This window comes from Diadema setosum, chromosome 19 (assembly GCF_964275005.1).
Source record: "Diadema setosum chromosome 19, eeDiaSeto1, whole genome shotgun sequence".
Lineage (NCBI taxonomy): Eukaryota > Metazoa > Echinodermata > Echinoidea > Diadematoida > Diadematidae > Diadema > Diadema setosum.
The window spans coordinates 15177471-15196721 of record NC_092703.1 but is presented as its reverse complement, the minus strand read 5'-3'; the positions used below and the strand labels follow the sequence as shown (position 1 = coordinate 15196721).

The 19251-nt window shown below is 39.8% G+C and overlaps 1 protein-coding gene across 1 annotated transcript; it reads left to right on the top strand.

Moving 5' to 3' along the window:
- Positions 1–11022: 11022 nt before the first annotated feature.
- On the top strand, positions 11023–19242 carry LOC140242293 (NFX1-type zinc finger-containing protein 1-like). The gene is made up of 4 exons (XM_072322035.1): positions 11023–15188; positions 16314–16413; positions 17845–19080; positions 19132–19242. Exons 1-4 carry the CDS (start codon positions 11023–11025, stop codon positions 19240–19242), a joined length of 5613 nt encoding a protein of 1870 aa, XP_072178136.1.
- The last annotated feature ends 9 nt before the right edge of the window (positions 19243–19251 follow it).

Below are 19251 nucleotides of genomic sequence, written 5' to 3'. Positions count from 1 at the left end.
TACTTACTCCTGTAGCGGGACTAAACTTGACTTGCATGAGTCTTCTGCAGAAACGGGCGAGTCAGCATTCGCATCCCATAACGCGACCAGTCTTCACGTTGACACGGTCAGCTGCTAACTAACTGAATGGCACAACCAAATTAGAAACTGCGCGAAACGTGACAAATGACAACTTTCACTCACTGCGCATGTCGTCTATGGTGTCCTCAAATCACAAATGAGGCAAACTCAAACGCAAACTTTCCTAACCAGAATCAAAACCTGCTTCGCTCCGCAAGACAGGTATCATAGTCTTCTGCGGAAGATGCTCTTTCTAATGATGTCAAAAGATATATAACTTTTAGACCGCAAGATACTGAAAATCCACCGTACTGCTTTTTTTGGGACACCCGGTATAAGTGAGTGTGATGTGTTTGGTACCAACTAGGTATAGGATGTAGATACATAGGTTACATAGGCCTGGGCTTCTATGACTAGCTGTAGGGTTATGTAATAATAATATGTGAAAGGTTAAGTTGGATATTGATAATTTCTTCACATACACAGAATGTATAATTATTCTATATACATTCTGGGATACGCGCAAAACATCTACATAATTCACGAAATTATTTATTTTGTCCAAACTCGAAAATGTAAAACAAAAATACTTGAAAAATATTTTTGCAGTATTTTTGTAGCCTCAAATCATAAAGGCAGTAAAATTAGCTAGAAAACATATTTTTACAGTATTTTTTTGCTGTAGCAGCACGATGTGACAAAAAAAAAATATTCACAAAATATGTTTTTAACATACAGTATTCGGTGTTTTAAAACTGTATGAAAAAAAATATATATATTTTCAAAGATATGTTTTTGAGGTGTTTTTTTTTTTCAATACAAAAATATCGTAAAAATATATTTTTAGGGTGATTTTTGAAATATTTTTATATTTTTGTGATTTTTTTTTCGAGCAGGGTATTTCTGACAATTTATACGCATTCAGTTCGTGATCGCCGTAGTCTATACACAGGCGCTTGTCTATAGGCGCATATTAATTTTGCATGTGAGCCAAAGAGGTTCCTTGATGCGCGCGTTGTTTCAACTCGGCCAATAACTCCAACCAGAGCCTTCTATTACCAAGGAGGTTCAAGAGAATGGAGTCACAACTGTTGTATTTCCTTTGAAGTCAGGTTCGATGCCGCCACTCGAAAGTATTTGAAGCATGTGGCAAACTGGATCTGCCGCGCAGATAGGAAGACAATTGACTCATGTCTCATTGCATAATCATCACCCACTTTCTAACGAAAATATGTCTTTGTGATGGTAATTACTTTTCGCCTTCCCTACTTGTAAAAGATAGGTGGTATATAATGGTAAAGACACGGGGATGCGCGAATAGAAATTGCGCAAAAAATGATGAAATGAAAATGAAAATTACTCGACTGGCCGTGCCCGGCCACTAATCTGATATATCTATTGATGTAGAATTATACTCGACGATTATCCCATATCAGTTTTATTTGGAGGAATTAAGTGGAAAAGTGATAAAACCGGCTTTCCGGGAGGGTACAGTTTTAAACACTTTCACATGATACAGCTCTGATTTACACTCTTGCACATATTTCTTGAAGGAATTGACCTTTGTTTAATGAGCTTTATTATTAAGTGAGATTTCATTTCATTTAATAGATAAGCAAGCAAAATATAGCCAACATTAAGTTAACGTTCACAATGAATCTTCAGATTGCTCAGCAAGACGGCGGCATCAAACCCCGTCACCAAAGGCACAGATGCACCTGTGGAATTCTTTTGTACATCAATATAAAAGCGAGAACTATAGTTGTCAAATATATATGAATAATTACAGCCAGTTGGAACTCCATCTCTTAAACCTCCTTGCTATTACAGAAGGCGGCTCTGACAGCAACCAGCCAGAACGAGAAGCGCTCCCATAGTACAACACTGTATAATCCAGAGGGACAACTCGGCCCCGCCGTCAAAACTAGGCCGAGTTGTCCCCGAGTCCGAGTTAGCCTGACCCCGATCGGGGAAGTTCTGAGATGCGAACATATTTGGTTATAAAATACAATATTTCGCATTTTCATCGTTACCCAACGAATATTTTGCCATTACAGCGTTATTCTACACATTTCTTAAGCATACATGTACGTTTTGGGGCTAAATTTGACAATTTTGCAGGCATACCAAAACTATGTTTTAATTGGCTTTAACTGCGACCAGTCCGATCAAATGCAAAGCGTTCGGGCTACTTAGTATATCTGTGTATACAAGGAGCGCCCGGGGTTACATTATGTAGCGCCCAATTCCTGAATGCTGCATATACTATCGCTTTTCTTCCCCTTCACTTCTCTTCTCTTCGTCGGGTACCCTCTTATTCTTATCCATTATTCTCTCCTTTTTTTTTTCTTTTTTTTTTTGGTCCGTTTGTATTCGACCTTGCGTTGTCCGTTTCGGTCAAATGACATTCAAAATACTTGAAAGTTTTACATCATGAGTTATTCTCATAATTATGTAGATGTCTATATCATTTTGTTCTGTTCCTTCAGTTTAAAAAAAAAAAAAAATAGAATTGTTCCAAGCCGTAATGCTTAGAGGCGTTTTCCAAGTCAAGCGATTTGCTTATTGACAAACGGTCTCCTTCACGTGCATGACCTGTATACTTAGAGATTATTCACATGATTATGTACTGAGAACTCCTATCCATGATTTGGAAAATAATCTTATGTTTGATATTGTCACACTTATTTGCTCTGCACATAAAGCATGATATCCAATCCTAGCTGTGGGTCTCCATAAACAAAAAGGTCCACACTGGTTGAATTCCTCCTTCTATTCGTTTAATCATGTCATTGCTTACATTATAAAAGACCTCCCACTTTACCCTTGATTAGGCCTACTGTTATTCAGGCACCGCAAGTATCTTCCTTTTTGAAGGCAAACAAAACTTGCTAACAACAATGTACTGGACACATTTTCACCTCAAAAAAGTGAAAAGACATTACTTTTTAGGCAAAATTGTACGACATTTTTACTGTAGACGTCTAATACAACAAGTTCGATAGATTTACAGTTCATTGGTGGATAAAAGTGTGTATTAATAAATCAAAAGTGATATAAAAGACAAGCAAATTAATCTAATAATCTAAATGAAAACCATGGATCAAACGATGGATCTTCCTTTTTTTTTCACGAGTGAATCTCAGATCAAAAATTAACCCGTTCCATGCAGGAACCTGGTGGCCTGTGTGTTAAGTCACATGGGGATTTCAAAATTCAGTATGGAACGGGTTAAGTTTCCTTGTGTAAGATTTGTTGTCCCGAAAATTGCTTACACGAGGAACCTCAGCTTATGAGGCTGGAATCCATGATATTATTAAAGCACCAATGTTGAACTGTTTGTTGTTTAGATTTGGTGGCGCTCTTTTGTACAGTTTTAAAGATTTTGAAAATGATATTACCAATTGTTATTTTCACAGATGACTTTGGTGTCCAGGGAAATATTACGTCGGGGCACAATGATGCTGAATTATTTATTATTATTATTATTATTATTATTATTATTATTATTATTATTGCTATTGTTGTAGTTATCATTATTTTGGTCTCGCTGCAATAATAGTTGCACCTCATTTGCGTGTTCTTATACAATGGATAGCTGCAAATAGAGAAAACATTCCATGGCAAGCCTACAACAGAGATGGCAGAGTATAAAATATAACACAGAATGAAAGTGCTTCAAGTGACAAAAGAATACATGTTCTGGATATGTAAATTAGGTCACCAATATTTGGCAACAATTAAGCATAATTATGTTTAACAATTTTTGTAAAGAACCAAATGAGCTAATTGTGAATGCGAGACTGAGATGGTATAGAATTCATACGTCTGGGCCAGTGTGCCGAATTGATTTTTTAGCTAAACAAGTTCTGGGATTTATTAAATGAACGTTGAAGGCGTTTCTTGTTGGGTACGAGAGGATTAGTTTGAAAATAGTCATAGAATAAGAGGGTAAACGCTGAGTATAGTAGCGAAACATGAAGGTAGCAGTCTCTAAGAAATTACTGTCGTCGACTTTCAAAATTGTATGTTTTGTTTTGTTTGTTTGTTGTTGGTTTTTTTATAGATATTAGATCCATGTGAGCTCTATAATCAGTCCCAGCACAGATACGCATGGCTTTCTTTTGGACCAAAAATATTGAATTTGTAGTGCTGTACGAAGTTGCCCAGATAATGTTGCAGTATAAACGTTATATATGGCAAAACGAGTGAATTATCGGAGTTTTCTCCGTCCAAAGATCATGTCGTAATCTACGTAGAATGCTAATGTTGCGCGCAATGGGAATAGATTATGTCTGACATGCATAGGCGCCGGAAGTGGGGGGGGGGGGGGGGGGGGGGGGCAGGGGGGGGGGGGGGGCGGCCGCCCCCCCCCCCCCCCCCAATCCAAAAAGTGGGGGGGCAAAACGCATTTTTGCCCCCCCCCAAAAAAAAAAAAAGCCCCCCCCCCAAAAAAAAATAAATAGATAAATAAAAAGCAAATAAATACACAAATAAATAAAATAGATAAAATAAGATAGATATGTATATAAATGAATAAACGCGAAAAAAACATAGCTACAAACGGCAATTTTTGGACTGTAAAATGTCAAAATTTCCAAGCTCGCTCGCTCCGCTCGCTCGCATTCAATCGCTATGCCATTCTCCTAATGTTGCTGCCAGTAATTGCCAGCAGTTGCGTCTGGGCCGCCCCCCTTAATTTCCAAAGCTAATATATATATATATATATATATATATATAGCTACAAACGGCAGTTTGGGGACTGTAAAATGTCAAAATTAATGGTCAAATTTATTCGTTATGCCATTTTCCTAACGTTGCAGCAAGTAATTGCCAGCAGTTGAGCCCGGTGCGCCTACCCCTTAATTTCCAAAGCGAAAAACATAGCTACAACGGCAGTTTTTGGACTGTAGAATGTCAAAATTTTCAAGCTCGCTCGCTTCGCTTGCTCGCATTGAATCATTATGCCATTCTCCTAATGTTGCAGCCAGTAATTGCCAGCAGTTGCGCCCGATGCGCCCCCATTAATTTCCAAAGCGAAAGATATAGCTACAAACGCCAGTTTCGGGACTGTAGAATGTCAAAATTTTCAAGCTCGCTCGCTTCGCTCGCTCGCATTGAATGGTTGCGTCATTCTCTTAATGTTGCTGCCAGTAATTGCCAGCAATTGCGCCCGATGCGCCCCCATTAATTTCCAGATCGAAAGATATAGCGACAAACGACAGTTTTGGGACTGTAGAATGTCAAAATTTTCAAGCTCGCTCGCTTCGCTCGCTCGCATTGAATGGTTATGCCATTCTCCTAATGTTGCCGCCAGTAATTGCCAGCAGTTGCGCCCGATGCCCCCCCCCCTTAGTTTCCAAAGCGAAAAATATAGCTACAAACGGCAGTTTTGGGACTTTAAAATGTCAAAATTTTCAAGCTCTCTCGCTCCGCTCGCTCGCATTTTATTGTTATGCAATTCTCCTGATGTTGCTGACAGTATATAATTTTCACACCGTCATTCCATAATCCATGTAAGGAAAACTTACAATGTTGCTTAATGACTGCGTTGTTGAATGTATCACATTCCGTAATGTATTGTAGTCCCATTATTGCGCACGCACACACGCACATGCATACACACCGTCAAAATTACTTTTCCACAAGGTGCCCACCACCAATGTTTCGACCCACCTTACGACACTTTACATATATATATATATACATATATATATATATACACACACACACACACATATATATATATATATATATTTATATATATATATATATATAGATGTGTGTGTGTGTGTGTGTGTATTGTGTAACATTATGTATGGTCTATCGTGAGCCCCCTCCAATATTTGCCCCCCCAATCCAAAACTGCTTCCGGCGCGCCTGCTGACATGATCAGACCAATTCAAATATTCATTTATAACAACACGTCAAGAATGAATAAAACTTGTTTCGACAAGTTAAGCGATAGTACATTGCTCCAGAGCCAAAGTGACAATTTTGGAAGTTCAATATATTCAGTTTCGAAGTGAGATAACGGGAAAAGAATACGTTCGTATCATCTGCAAAGTTTATCATTGCAATTAATCTGACACATTAACCAAATCATTTTCATATATTACAAACAAGAGCCGACCTAAAATGAATCCTTGGGGGACACCACATGTTAACGGAAGCAAAGAAGATGGATGAGAGTCGTGAACAGTATATTGATATCTATAAGTAACTAATAAACCAATCAAACGCCCCGCACACCATAATGCTACAATTTTGAAAGTAAGATACATGATCTAGAGTACTGTAGTATCAAACGCCTTGCTGAGGTCCATAAACTCTCCGACCATGTGCTTATGGTCCGCCAAGGCGCTCGATACTCTGTCGTAATATAGTTTCAAGAGTGCAGCATCAGTGGAATGTGCTTTACGAAAACCATACTGATCACTCACCATTCAGGATTAAGCGGGTTATTGCGGGTGATTATCAACTCTGTTATTCGCAATTTTTCAAGTATCTTTGAAAAGGTAGGCAAAATAGAAATGGTTCGATAATTAGATATATTTGAGGGATCATCTTATCTATGGATTGGTACCACTTAGCTACTTTAAATGACTGTGGATATACACCTTTACATAATGAAAGGTTGAAAATAATTGTATCTCAGTGATATCAAAACTTATCGTATCATTTTCGTCAATAAATATGATCTTATTTCATCACGACTAGTAGTATAACTATCAATGATTTGGAGATTTTCAATATCTCGTTATCATTTACAGGATAAAAACTATCGTTTCATAAAAACTTATATTAACAAAATACCGAAAATCCATTCCATTCCTATCAATATTCTTTGATTTTGATCAAAATGCACATTAAATTTATTTGCAACAGTTACCACCTCCTAAAAAATAACAAAGCAATCTTATTTACACAATTTTGTATTTAAGATTTCTTTAATTACTTTCCAAGTGGAATTATAAGTTTATTACTTTTACCAATCTTTCAATTATGAAAATATGATTTACGAGACGTCCGAATGTATTTCCGTCAATTCATTTCTATATCTCTTATATTAGATATCAAAACATTATAAATCATAACTATTACTTATGAACAATTTATAACATATTCAGTCTCTTAATTGACTTCAGAATATAATTTGTGATCCCCGGGTGTTTTTTCTTCTCTTTTAACAACACTTGCTTCATCAAAATAATTTTTTTTTTTAATGAAAAAAAAAACAAACATCCAAGGACATCTCTCTAAGTTTCTAATGCCAAATCATTCTTTTATCCATTGATTAAATCAAATGTTATTTTACGTTTAACATATGTAGTAGTTTGAGAAAATCTTTTGGAAATCATATTGGAAAGGATAAAATAAATTGGGAGATGATTAGATATATTTTGCATAAAGTATACCTGACTTTAACGTATCTCGATGCGTATTTATAAAGATGTTATCTATCACAGAATCTGACTGAGGAGTTATTCTTGTCGGTTTATCAATTGTATCATAAAATGAGTGTGATAATAAAATATTAAAAAAGTTAAAGTCGAATCATTTTCATTTGCCATAATTATTCGATATTAAAAATCGCCCATTAAACAGCATATCTTATTGGAAGAGTTAATTTCCCTGAGGTTTCTAGGTCTTCTAAGAATAATTCTAGGTTTGCATTTGGGAGTGTGTAAATTAAAAATGCAATAAAAAAGTTACCAGTGTGTTACATCAACTTGAATAAAGGCAGCACTGGATGTAAAAAAAAAAAAAAAAAAAAAAAAAAAAAACCGCCAAATCATGTGTAATTTTTGGGAACAATGAATGAGTAATATAAAAACCAACACCTCCGCCTCTTCCACATTTCCTGTCAACACGAATGAATTTATAGCCATCAAGGTTTACAAGATCGGGAGATGTATCCCTCAACCACGTTTCTGTTACCCAAATAATAGAAACATTCAACTGTATGGAGGACAGAAAATGAGAGAAAAAAACTCAATTTTTTTTTTTTTTTTACTGTGCTGCGAGTGTTAACATGCAATAACCTTAAATTGGAAGATACACTATGTACTCTGACATCTGACGATGGAATTCGTGAGGTAAGGTAGGAAATATCCTCAGTTGCCTTCTATATCTGTAATTGTTGATCATTTATATAGTCATTAAACATGGAAAGCATGGAATATCAGTGACTTATCAATTATCGAAGTACAGATGTAACGAACGCATGACTTTGCAACAGAGTATCGAACGAGGAGGATGGAAGAGGGATAGGAGAGGAAGGATGCATCACAAGGCACATGAACTAGACTTACAATACAAATAGAAACACAATATTATGGTGGACATTTAATCATAAAGTATGACATGACGAATTGTTCCCCTCCAATTTCAACAGAAACAGCGTAAAGGTGACTGATTGATTGATTTTGATTTTATTTCTAAGTTTCTTTTTCATACATAAATGAAATACAAAGTCAGTTGAACGAACTAATTGAGCTCAGTATGATTTGAATCTGACAATTCAAAACAAATAAATGATTAATTCAAATATCCAACATTTTTTTTTTAAGTACAACTGTGTACGTAATACGTTCATGAAGAAATATTGTAACCAAGACTCTCTAAGAGTAGGCCCCTAAGGTTATCTTGAACAATATTGTATTACTATAGTGATGATAGTTACCAAGACTGGTGAAGATTGAATCATGACATAAAGGTAACAGAAATGTTTTTTTTTCTCTCTTTTTTTAATCAGTAGGGAGTAAAGCGTGACAAATAAAGAATGCTTGAGCTGAACATGGCTACTCCATGTTGGATTATGCAGAATAGAGGAAATTGAGAGTAAAACGTTATATGAAAATAATGCATACTATATGAGCTGAGTTAAGAGCAAACTTTGTGACTGCAAAACACAGGCAATGCAGCTCGTTCGGTAGACAAGCATACAGATGTTAAAGAACGCGCGTGCTGCTCAATTATAGTGCATAACAATAGTGATGGCAAATTTAAGTGGCTTTTATGAAAGCTATGAAAGTTAGAAGTTATAGGGGATACCGTTGTTGGTGCACCATTTTCCTGCAAAGAAATGTAATTTGGTCCCTTTCGCCTACTACTCCTTCACTTCTCTCCCCATTTTTTCTTCTCCTAAGTCAGGTTGGGTGAGATCATCGATGACGTAGAACGACTCCTTTGCGAGACTTTTCCGAGCACTTTTCATGATATCAGCATTCTCACGATATGACAGCATTTTCACCAGAATGTACCTTGGTCGATCTTCAGCTTTCCTGCCATCGCGATGAGCTCGCTCAACTTTGGTATCCGCATGCCAGACTTTTCCTTTATGATCTTATCCTTAATCTTAGGGCAATCCTCCCTCGCGTTGTCCTTGGCTTCAGGGACGCCCGCGATGCGAAAGTTATTCCTCCTGGAGAAGCTTTTTTTTTTCTTATTTACTTCAACAGCATAGCGGCTTAGCTGATCCTTCATGGATGAAACTTCCTTTTCCATTGCTGCTACCTTTTCCTCCAGATGTTTGTTCCTCTTTTCCAGTTCGTCGGCTCTAGCACTCTGGTATTCCACAGCCTTTTCCACATTCTTTATGTGTTCAACGAGCGAGTCAAGAACTTTCTTCATCATTCGCTCGAAATTGGCGGTTGCAGCTTAAGTAGTTGTCAATTGACTATGTATAGAGAGTTCGGGTGCTTTCTGCCGCTCAGGCGTATCGGGAATCTCGTCAACGTTCGAACGGGCAGCTTATCCGAGAGCAGTGGCGCCAAATCCTGTTACAGTATGCAAATGACCTGATGAAAGCTGACTATTCTGAAATCACCCATAAAAGTCATGACGAGACATGTAGTTTTGCCAAATCACGGCTGAAGTCTCAAGAGAATTGGGTGGAAGAATGTTCACTCTACACTCAGTACGTAGAAAAACACTTTTTTCTTTTTACTTATAAAATGTTCAGTTTGGCTGAGTATTTGGCATATTTCATATTCAAGACATTTCGAAGATCCTTAGGCAGCTCACGACAGCTAAGTCAAAATAAAAGCGCAAGTGTGACATCACACACCATCCAGTTCAATAGCTGGTAAACAATTTTGTGCAATTCTCTGAAATGGCTGTTTGTGCGTTATCGTTAAAAAAAAAAATGCATGGTGCAAGTGTGCCCTTCAGACGCTTCAATCAACTGCATCGAGACTTAATGATTAATTTGTGTTCCTCTTTGATGTGCCATGAGTTGGATGTACAATTCCTTTTAATTGGTGTGTTCAGTTTCATTGTATTTAAGAAGAAGGTATATTTACTTAAGTTTATCAAGATGCTTGTAAATTTCTTGATGGTAATTGTTTCTTGAAAGATGCCGTTAAAGCAAGAAACTTGCAACTGTGATTGACCCCCTATCAAGAGTACACCAAATGCAGCACTTGGTAAAAAAGAAAATGTACAGTGTATTTTGAATAGCTAACATAGTCCAATTCAAGAATCACTTCTCTGAAATACAGTAATTATTTTACTTTTAAAATACTGAGCCAATATACTTAAGACAACAATTATCTTTTGAATACTGCTTTAAGGTCAAATGATTTATCTAGGCAAAGATTTCTTCTTACTATCGTGTATATTTCTTATTTCGTGCTCTTTTTGGGGGCCTAATTATTGATTTGAATGCCATCCCATAAATTAAAGCTGTCTGAACATGTCCTAAGTTTTGTGATTAACTATTGTTTATCAACTGAATACCGGGATGTCACTTTTTTTATCTACAGGTATCTAGGACTCTTCTGGATATTGTCATGTTGCACCCACTGTTGGACTCTGCAACACATACAGACCACCATCATGGGATTGAGCTATCCACTGAGTACTAAAGTTTGTTTACGTAATATGAGAGCCAACTTTTCCACACACTGAAGACCCTGTTTTGCCTAAACTGACTTCAGTTTTCAGTAAAGGTACAAGATGTCGGATGAGTATGACTTGAATTCCCCAGCGGGCTTTGCTGAATCCGCCGCACACAGTGACACAGAGTCTGTTTCCTCAGTTGCAAGCAGCACAACAATTCGTGATGGCAAGAGAAGAGGACGACGCAAAAAGCAAAATCAGAGGAGCGACGGGGGACGGAGAAAGTCAGAATTTGGTCCTAATCTGAGTGTCCGTGAGCTTCAATGTTTACTTAGAGACAAGTCCGTGCTGGCTGTGGAGATGAGGTCACGGAAAAGTCTCCTGGAGCAACTCCTCAGGGATGATGATATTGGGAATGATATGATGTTATGCCTTCTCAAAGTTCTTGCTTTAATCTCCCAGACCCGTGATGAGGATGCTAGGGAGGTGTTCAACTTCTTCGCAAAACAGGGATTCATTAAAGTGCATTTGCTCCTGCATGCACTTATGTGTAGGTTGCAAGCTGAAAGAGGAATGTGTGAAGAAAACATACATAACCTTGTGGAAATATCCCAAGCGTTTGTAGAGTATGATGCTAGCAGTCTTTTAGACATACGTGTGATTTTGACGGTAGTTCATGACAGTTTGACATGTTACATGATGAAAACTGGAAATCGTAATGACAAAACAGTCGTGAGGTCACTTGGAATTGTACAGCAGGTTTTGTCCGGACATCTACCAGAAGTGGAAAAGTTGCAAGCTACGTCTAGGTCCACTGTACCAATATTTCCTACAGCTGGAGAGGTAGTAGATACAGATGCACAATCACCCATGTTGTCATATACGCGCCGTGAGGGTCCATCTTCAGTAGATGACTTCCTCGATGTACACTTTCATATCCTGCGTGAAGACATTGTCGGACCTCTTCGTGCGGTAATTTCCAAGTATCACAGGATCAAACGACTCAGAGGTATCCATGCCGCACAAAGAGAGTGTCATGTCTACACTGGAGTGAAAATTGTAGAGGAAAATGCATGGGAAAAATCTGACTCACTGACTTTCCAAATCAGGTTCGACACCTCGCATCTCGGTAACATATCTTGGGATACCACAAAGATCTTATCGTGTGGCTCGATGCTGTGTCTCACCACATCACATTTTCATCACATGATATTTGCTATGGTTGCTAGCCGCGATGTGAAGTTACTGAAGCTGGGATATGTCAAAATTCAGGTGCTCAGAACGGAAGATGTGACAGAACTGTGTTCTGGAAAGACGTTCTTCATGATCGATTCTTGGAACAACATTGAGGAGTCAAGTGTAACCTTGCAAGCTTTACAACAACTACCTGCAGACTCATTACCCTTAGCATCTCACATTGTGTTCCAATCCCCACCAGAAAATTGCCAAGGCTGTCTGAAAAGTGACACAAACATGACATTTGATGTGGGTCCCCTTCTCAAGGAGGAAACCAAAACCAGGAGAACTCAGCCAACATTTCGCATACATTTGCAGCAACCAGACGAATGGCCAACAGATACGAGACTGAATGTTGATGGTGATCAACTTGTCGCAATAAAGGCAGCTCTTACCAATGAAATGACAGTCATCACTGGTCAGCCTGGTACTGGTAAAACATACGTTGGGCTAAAGTTGGTTCAGCTCTTTCTGTGTAATATTCACTCAAGGAGCGAAACTGGATCCCTGGGTAAAAGTGGCGTGGGAGGACCAATTCTCTTCATCTGTGCATCCAAGGCTACTCTTGATGAGTTTCTTGTGCAGGTATTGATGTTCCAGCGGTCAGGCATTGTCCGAGTAGGACCACTTTCCTGTCGCAAGATTTTGCAAGACCATAATCTGGAAAGATACCGTGAGAAGCAGACGCCTCCAACAACTGAACGCACTGTGCAGGAGAAGCTCAAAAACTGTAAGGAAAGGTGTGCAAATGCCCATCGCAACATGTTGCTCCTCAGAAAATCAGTTTTGCCTGAAAATGTCCTTAAACCAATCATCAGTGCAGGGCACTATCAAAGCCTCAAAGAGGGAAATGAAGGCAATGGGGCCATCATCATCCTAGATTGGCTTGTTTCAGATATCATCACCAAGGATGATTTGGATATGTTGAAAAGGGGACTTCCTCCAACAGTGACTTGCTTCACATGTAAGGAGGAGACATTACAGGATTGTTCGTGGATAAACCAGGAGATGCCATGTGCACTGGACCTTGCAGCAGCTCAAGTTGCCCAAAAAGTCAGAGACAAGATTGGAAACCAGCTTCAATCAAGAGACAAAATGACCAACACTGAGGTCGAGAGTGTCACAGATGTTTGGAGCTTGAATTCTCACAACAGATGGCGTTTGTATCGACACTGGGTGCTTGAACTTGAAAAACTTCTGCGAGAGAGAATCAGAGCATTGTCTGCGGAGCTTGCTCAGACTTGTGGACTGCGAGTACAAGAAGAAACAGACTTCATGATATTTAGATCTGCAAAGCTGATTGGAATGACTGCAGCAAATGCCATTAAACATCGTGAAGCTATGTACCGCGTCAGTCCACAAGTGGTGATCTGTGATGAGGCTGCTGACATTCTGCAGTCAACATCAGCAGCTTTTCTGCCTCCTAGTTGCAATCGACTCGTCCTCATCGGTAAAGAGAGTGACACCCTTTATCACTTTCAGCTGGCAAAGAGGGTTGCTAGAGATCACAATGTAGAGTTTTCATTGATGGGACAATGCCTCAGGATGAATCACGCTGTCTACAAGCTTCAAACCCAGCATCGCATGAGCCCAACCTGTTCAAAGATCAGCAGATTGATTCTTGGAGAAGAATATCAACCAGATCCATCCGTGACGGAGCTTCCACCTGTAAGTGGTGTTGCAAACAGTGTATTCTTCGTTGAACACAATGACCGGACCTCTCCAGAACTCTATGAGGCGTCATTTCTGACCGCATTTTATGATTTCCTGGTGAATGGAGGATTGGCAAGGAAGCACATTTCAGTAGTTGTGCATCGCCACTCTCAGAAATCCCTTTTTAAAGGGAAGATATCTGAACGTCTGTTAAGCATTGCTGATTTGCGCGAAGAGCGTGAGGTCATCCTATTTATGTGCAGTGGCAGTGGTAGAGAGAGCAGACCAGGATATCTCCTGGAGGAACAGGCGCTTCAGTCAGTTCTGACCAGAGCAAGGAGGGGGCTATACGCAGTTGGCAACTTCACATTGCTTGCAAAGCAGAACCAGTTCTGGAGCAAGATTATTGAGGCTGCCCAGAGACTTGAATGGATAGGCCCTCATCTCCAGCTCACGTGCTCAAACCACCACAAACCAACTGGAGTTTCCACTGCTGAGGAACTTGTGCAGTACGCAAAGAATGGTTGTAATCAGCCCTGCCAAGCACGCCTGCCATGTGGGCACTCTTGCAAAGAATCCTGTCACAATCACAACCAGGAGGAAAGCCAAATTGTTTGCCGACAACCATGCGGTAACGAGATCTGTAAGAATGGACATAAATGCTCAAAGCTGTGCTCAGAGCCATGCGACACCAAATGTGGAGTAAGAGTTGAAAAGGTGCTACAATGTGGACATTCTCAGATGTTGCCATGCTACCTTCCGGTCCATCATGCAACGTGCAGAGAACAATGTTCGCGAAAGTTGCCTTGCGGACATAAATGTACAAATCTTTGTAGAAGTCCATGCAGCAAAGAATGCACAGGATTGACCAAAAAGTCAGACTATCCGTGTGGACACACAGTGGAGGTGCGATGCTGTGATGGGCCCAAGACGTGCCCCCATCCTTGCAATACATTGTTAGCTTGTGGACATCCATGCTCCGGAACCTGCGGCAAATGCCTCCGTGGCAGAATACATGTTGCTTGCGAGCAGCCGTGTGGAAGAACCCTGGTCTGTGGCCATTCTTGTGAAAGCAGCTGTTCAGCACAGTGTCCACCATGTCCCAAGCCCTGCGAGAATAGATGTCAACATAGTGCCTGCAGGAATCTCTGTGGAGAAGCCTGCGTGCCATGCAAAGAGAACTGCCTGTGGCAATGTCCTCATGTGTCCTGTCTCAAGTTGTGCGGCCATTCCTGTGATCGTAAACCATGCAACGAGCCGTGCAAGAAGATTCTGCCCTGTGGACATCCCTGCATTGGCCTGTGTGGTGAGAAGTGCCCCAGCAAGTGTCGTGTCTGTGACAAGGAAGAGGTGACTGAAATCTTCTTTGGCAGCGAGGATGATGACGATGCAAGGTGAGAGCTGTGCAAGGTTTTCATTAAGTTTGCAATGAAGATGTTATGCTCGAAACCTATGACTCTATACCTACTACACGAATATACAACTGGTTTGGCAAGTACTTTACATGTTTTTGTCTTCTGATTTCGTTCAGTTTTAATCAAACCAACCATGTCCACCAGCCCTTCCCCAATACCTGATACACAGTAAAATACAGAATTGCCAGTTACTGGAAGATAGGACAAGACAAAGCTTGTGCAGCGAACTTCCTCTTGGATATTTTTTGTTAAAATACACCTGTTTCTCAGTGTGAGAATATACTTTGAGTTCGGCAGAAGTCTGAAATTAACTTCCATTCACAGGAAGTGGAAGTTTCAAATGACTTGTTCACGACCATGCATGGGAAAGTTCAATTGATAGTAAAGTGAAATAGCCCCCAAAACTAGTGCCTCCTGAAAGTAATAAAAGAAAAGCAACAGACAACTGAAAGTAAGGAGAAAAAAATATGAATCTCAGAATAAATATGACCACGTGATTGTCTGTGCATGACACATAATTGATTATAGCGTGTCCTCCAATCGTTGTCTATGCCCAAAATGTTTTTTCACGGTTATAGAACAGTACTTCGGGCATATCACTATCAATTAGGTGTGAAATCTACAATACAGTCTGTTCAATGCTAAACCTCCCGAAGTTTGGTTGCCATGACAGCTGCATATATAACGAGACATGCTGTGTTTCCATGTCAAGCAAGGCATTACTGTGGCAACCTCGATATTCACTGTACTAAAGTACTTGTGACAATTTGGCAAGGGCATTCATCACTTCTTTTTTTTTCTGTACTCTTAGTATTGTGATTATTGTTTCTGTAAACTTAGCCATTTTTTATTCTCCACCATAAGGCCTTAATTGCCCTTGTTCAGTAGTAAATACACACACTATTTCAGTGTAGACCCAATAATTTGGTTCCATAAACATATTAGCTTTTCTGTAATGTTGGATTTGATTAATCCCTAATGATATGTCGTCTTTAATTCTTTGCCGCTTGAAACAATTAACTTTATTTGTCTCATGATTCTTCCCTCTTTGCTTTTGTCTTCATCTCGCCTGCCTATTCCATTTCTCCATAATTATATTACAAGATTTGTGGAGCTGGAAGACTGTGGCCACATCATAGAAGTCGATGCGCTGGACCAGTACATGGCTATGAGTCAGGATTCAGACGATACAATCAACATCCAGGTTTGTCTTCTGAATTCTGAATTTATCCCTCTTGCTCAAGTTGCACATACATATTGAATGCACGTCTTTCTGTGTTTGTTTGTGTGCGTGTGTGTGCATGTGTGTGTATGTGCATGTGCATGTGTGCATTTCTTTTTGTTTGTATGCATGTCAGCGTCTATACAGTGCACCATTCCAGTCATACTTATACTTACATGACTGAATCTGTGGGAAGGGCATGATATCCCCAATCAGAAACCATGATGTCCTTCACTATATATTAGGCCTTTATTTGCCCAGACAGTGTAACTTGCCATGATTTTTCATCAGCATTCCGTTAAAATCCTCCAACCTTGATTGACTTCCGGTAATTGTAAGTTAGCGGCCCACTCAGACAGGCATAACAATGTGCTTCAGTCCAACAGGAAAGCTAATGACACATTAGGGATTCAGGTGATAGAGTAGCATCTAGATTGATAAATCAGTAGTTAAGTTTTAATATACATCTGTGCCTCATGGCAAAGAAAACACTCAGTGGCATGTGCCAGTCGATGAACAAAGCACAGTTTGGGATATCTGAGATTTTTGTATATGTATGATATTTAAAAAATTATAAAAATGACTAGTCATGTATTAATCAGTGTCTAAGAAGCAATGTTCGATAAGGAATAACTTACAGATTAACATGCTGTGTGCCAAGGTAACACACAGTAATGTAATTTATGTAATACTATGAATGTAATATGAATATATACTAGTATATATATATATATATATATATATATACACAAATATTGATAATTATTCATGTCATATGTAATGGTGTGATGAAATTATGCATTCAATTTCTGTAAAATATTTTTATGTTTCTGTTGGAAATGGAAAATGAATGAATGAATGAGTGAATGAATGAATTGATTTATTAATTAATTAATGACTATTTTAAATATCCATAAGTTGATAGGACGTTTAACAACAGCAGAAGATAGAAGACAGCCAAGAGCATAAGATATTTCAAAGCAGAAGACAATCCATGGAATGACACATTGCAAAATATGAGACATTTTGGATTACGGGTGATGTTCGTTCTTCTGATGGTTCGTTATTCTGAAATACACAAAATCCTCATATCTAGATGTTTGTCAATTCAAAAATAAATAACAAAAGAAATCGTTAAGCAGTTGTGGTGTTCCAAATGTTCGTTATTCTAAAGGTTAGTAATTCTGAAAATTTGATAAGGTTCCTTATTCTGGAGCCACGTTATTTTGTAGGTTTTTTAATCCAAAAATGAAAAGATGTTTGTTATTCTTGATGCACTTCCGATGAAGCCTGTTAGAGTAAGAACCAAGAAAAAAAGCACTATTCATGGAAATCACTATGATCTTATCTGGCCATTTACAGGGTTCCAGTTTGATATGGAGTTCTGATTTCTCCCCCCCCCCCCCCATACAGCTCAAGGGTTGCCCAAGGTGCAAAACGCCCATCCGCAGAAATGTGAGGTATGGTAATGCCATCAAGAAAGCCTTATCGGATGTAGAAGCGGTGAAGACGATGATTCGAGGTAGTGATTTGGAGATCGAGAGGAAGATGGAAGGGCTGAGATCAAAGATAGCACGAATGAGGCAGCATTTGGCTTATCATGATGGCTTCATCGTGAAAGGTGACTTCACAAAGCTCTTACAGTGCTTGGAAAAATTTAAACACCTCGAAAAGGCTGTCTCCTGTCTCAACAGATTTGCCTTCCTCCAAGCCCTTGCTGATATCTTTGCCAAATTGGCAGCCCGCAACAGCTATAGCAGCTATCACTCTTCAAACCTGAGCAGTCGACGCACGACAATTACTCATCAACTGGAGAAATTGAAGAAGGCAATATTGGAGGGTCCTCTTGATCGCTTCACCGAACAGCAGGTCAAAGATTTCCAGCAAGAGGTCAGTCGTGTTGACCTCGGCCAGCAGGTTTTCACTGTATTGAGTCGCAACCTGCCCTCTTTGCAACAAACCCTGAATAGCAGCGCACTGAAATCCTTTGACAAGCTAATTTGCCAAGAAGAGCCATTTACCAAGGATGATGAACACCATGCGCGACAGCTCTTGCATCAGGTAAAGCAGCTCACAGGCCATGTTGTTCTTGGCATCAGTGATCGAGAGAGGGTCCAGATTGTTAGAGCTATTGGCTTGAACCAGGGGCATTGGTACAAATGTCCCAAAGGGCATGTGTATTGCATTGGAGAATGCGGGGGAGCCATGGAAACTGCCAGCTGCCCCGAGTGCGGGGAAAGCATCGGTGGCCAGAGCCACACTCTCACCTCGGGGAATCGTGTCGCTACGGAGATGGACGGCGCTCGGAGAGCGGCCTGGCCCACTGGATACGATGATGATAATGGCACCGTTGAAGAGATGCATTTCAACCAAGAAGACATACAGGAACAGTTTGTGATACAGCGACAAATCGAAGAGGCCAGAAGAGAGGCTGAGGAAAGAAGAAACAGAGAATGGCAGAGAGCCAGGGAGGAGAGGAGGGTAGCAGAAGAAAGAAGGATCAGAGAATGGCAGAGAGCCAGGGAGGAGAGGAGGCTAGCAGAAGAAAAAAGGATAAGAGAATTGCGGAGAGCCAGGGAGGAGAAAAGGCTAGCAGAAGAAAGAAGAAACGGAGAATTGCAGAGAGTCTGGGAAGAACAAATGCAGGAAGTAGAAAGGAGAGACAGAGAAATGCAGAGAGCCAGGGAGGAGAGAATACAGGAAGCAGAAAGGAGAAACAGAGCATTGCAGAGAGCCAGGGCCATTGCCGAGGAGAGGCTCAAGGAACAGCAGAGGGAATCACAGAAGAAGGATCAGTGCACTATTATGTAGAGATGCAGC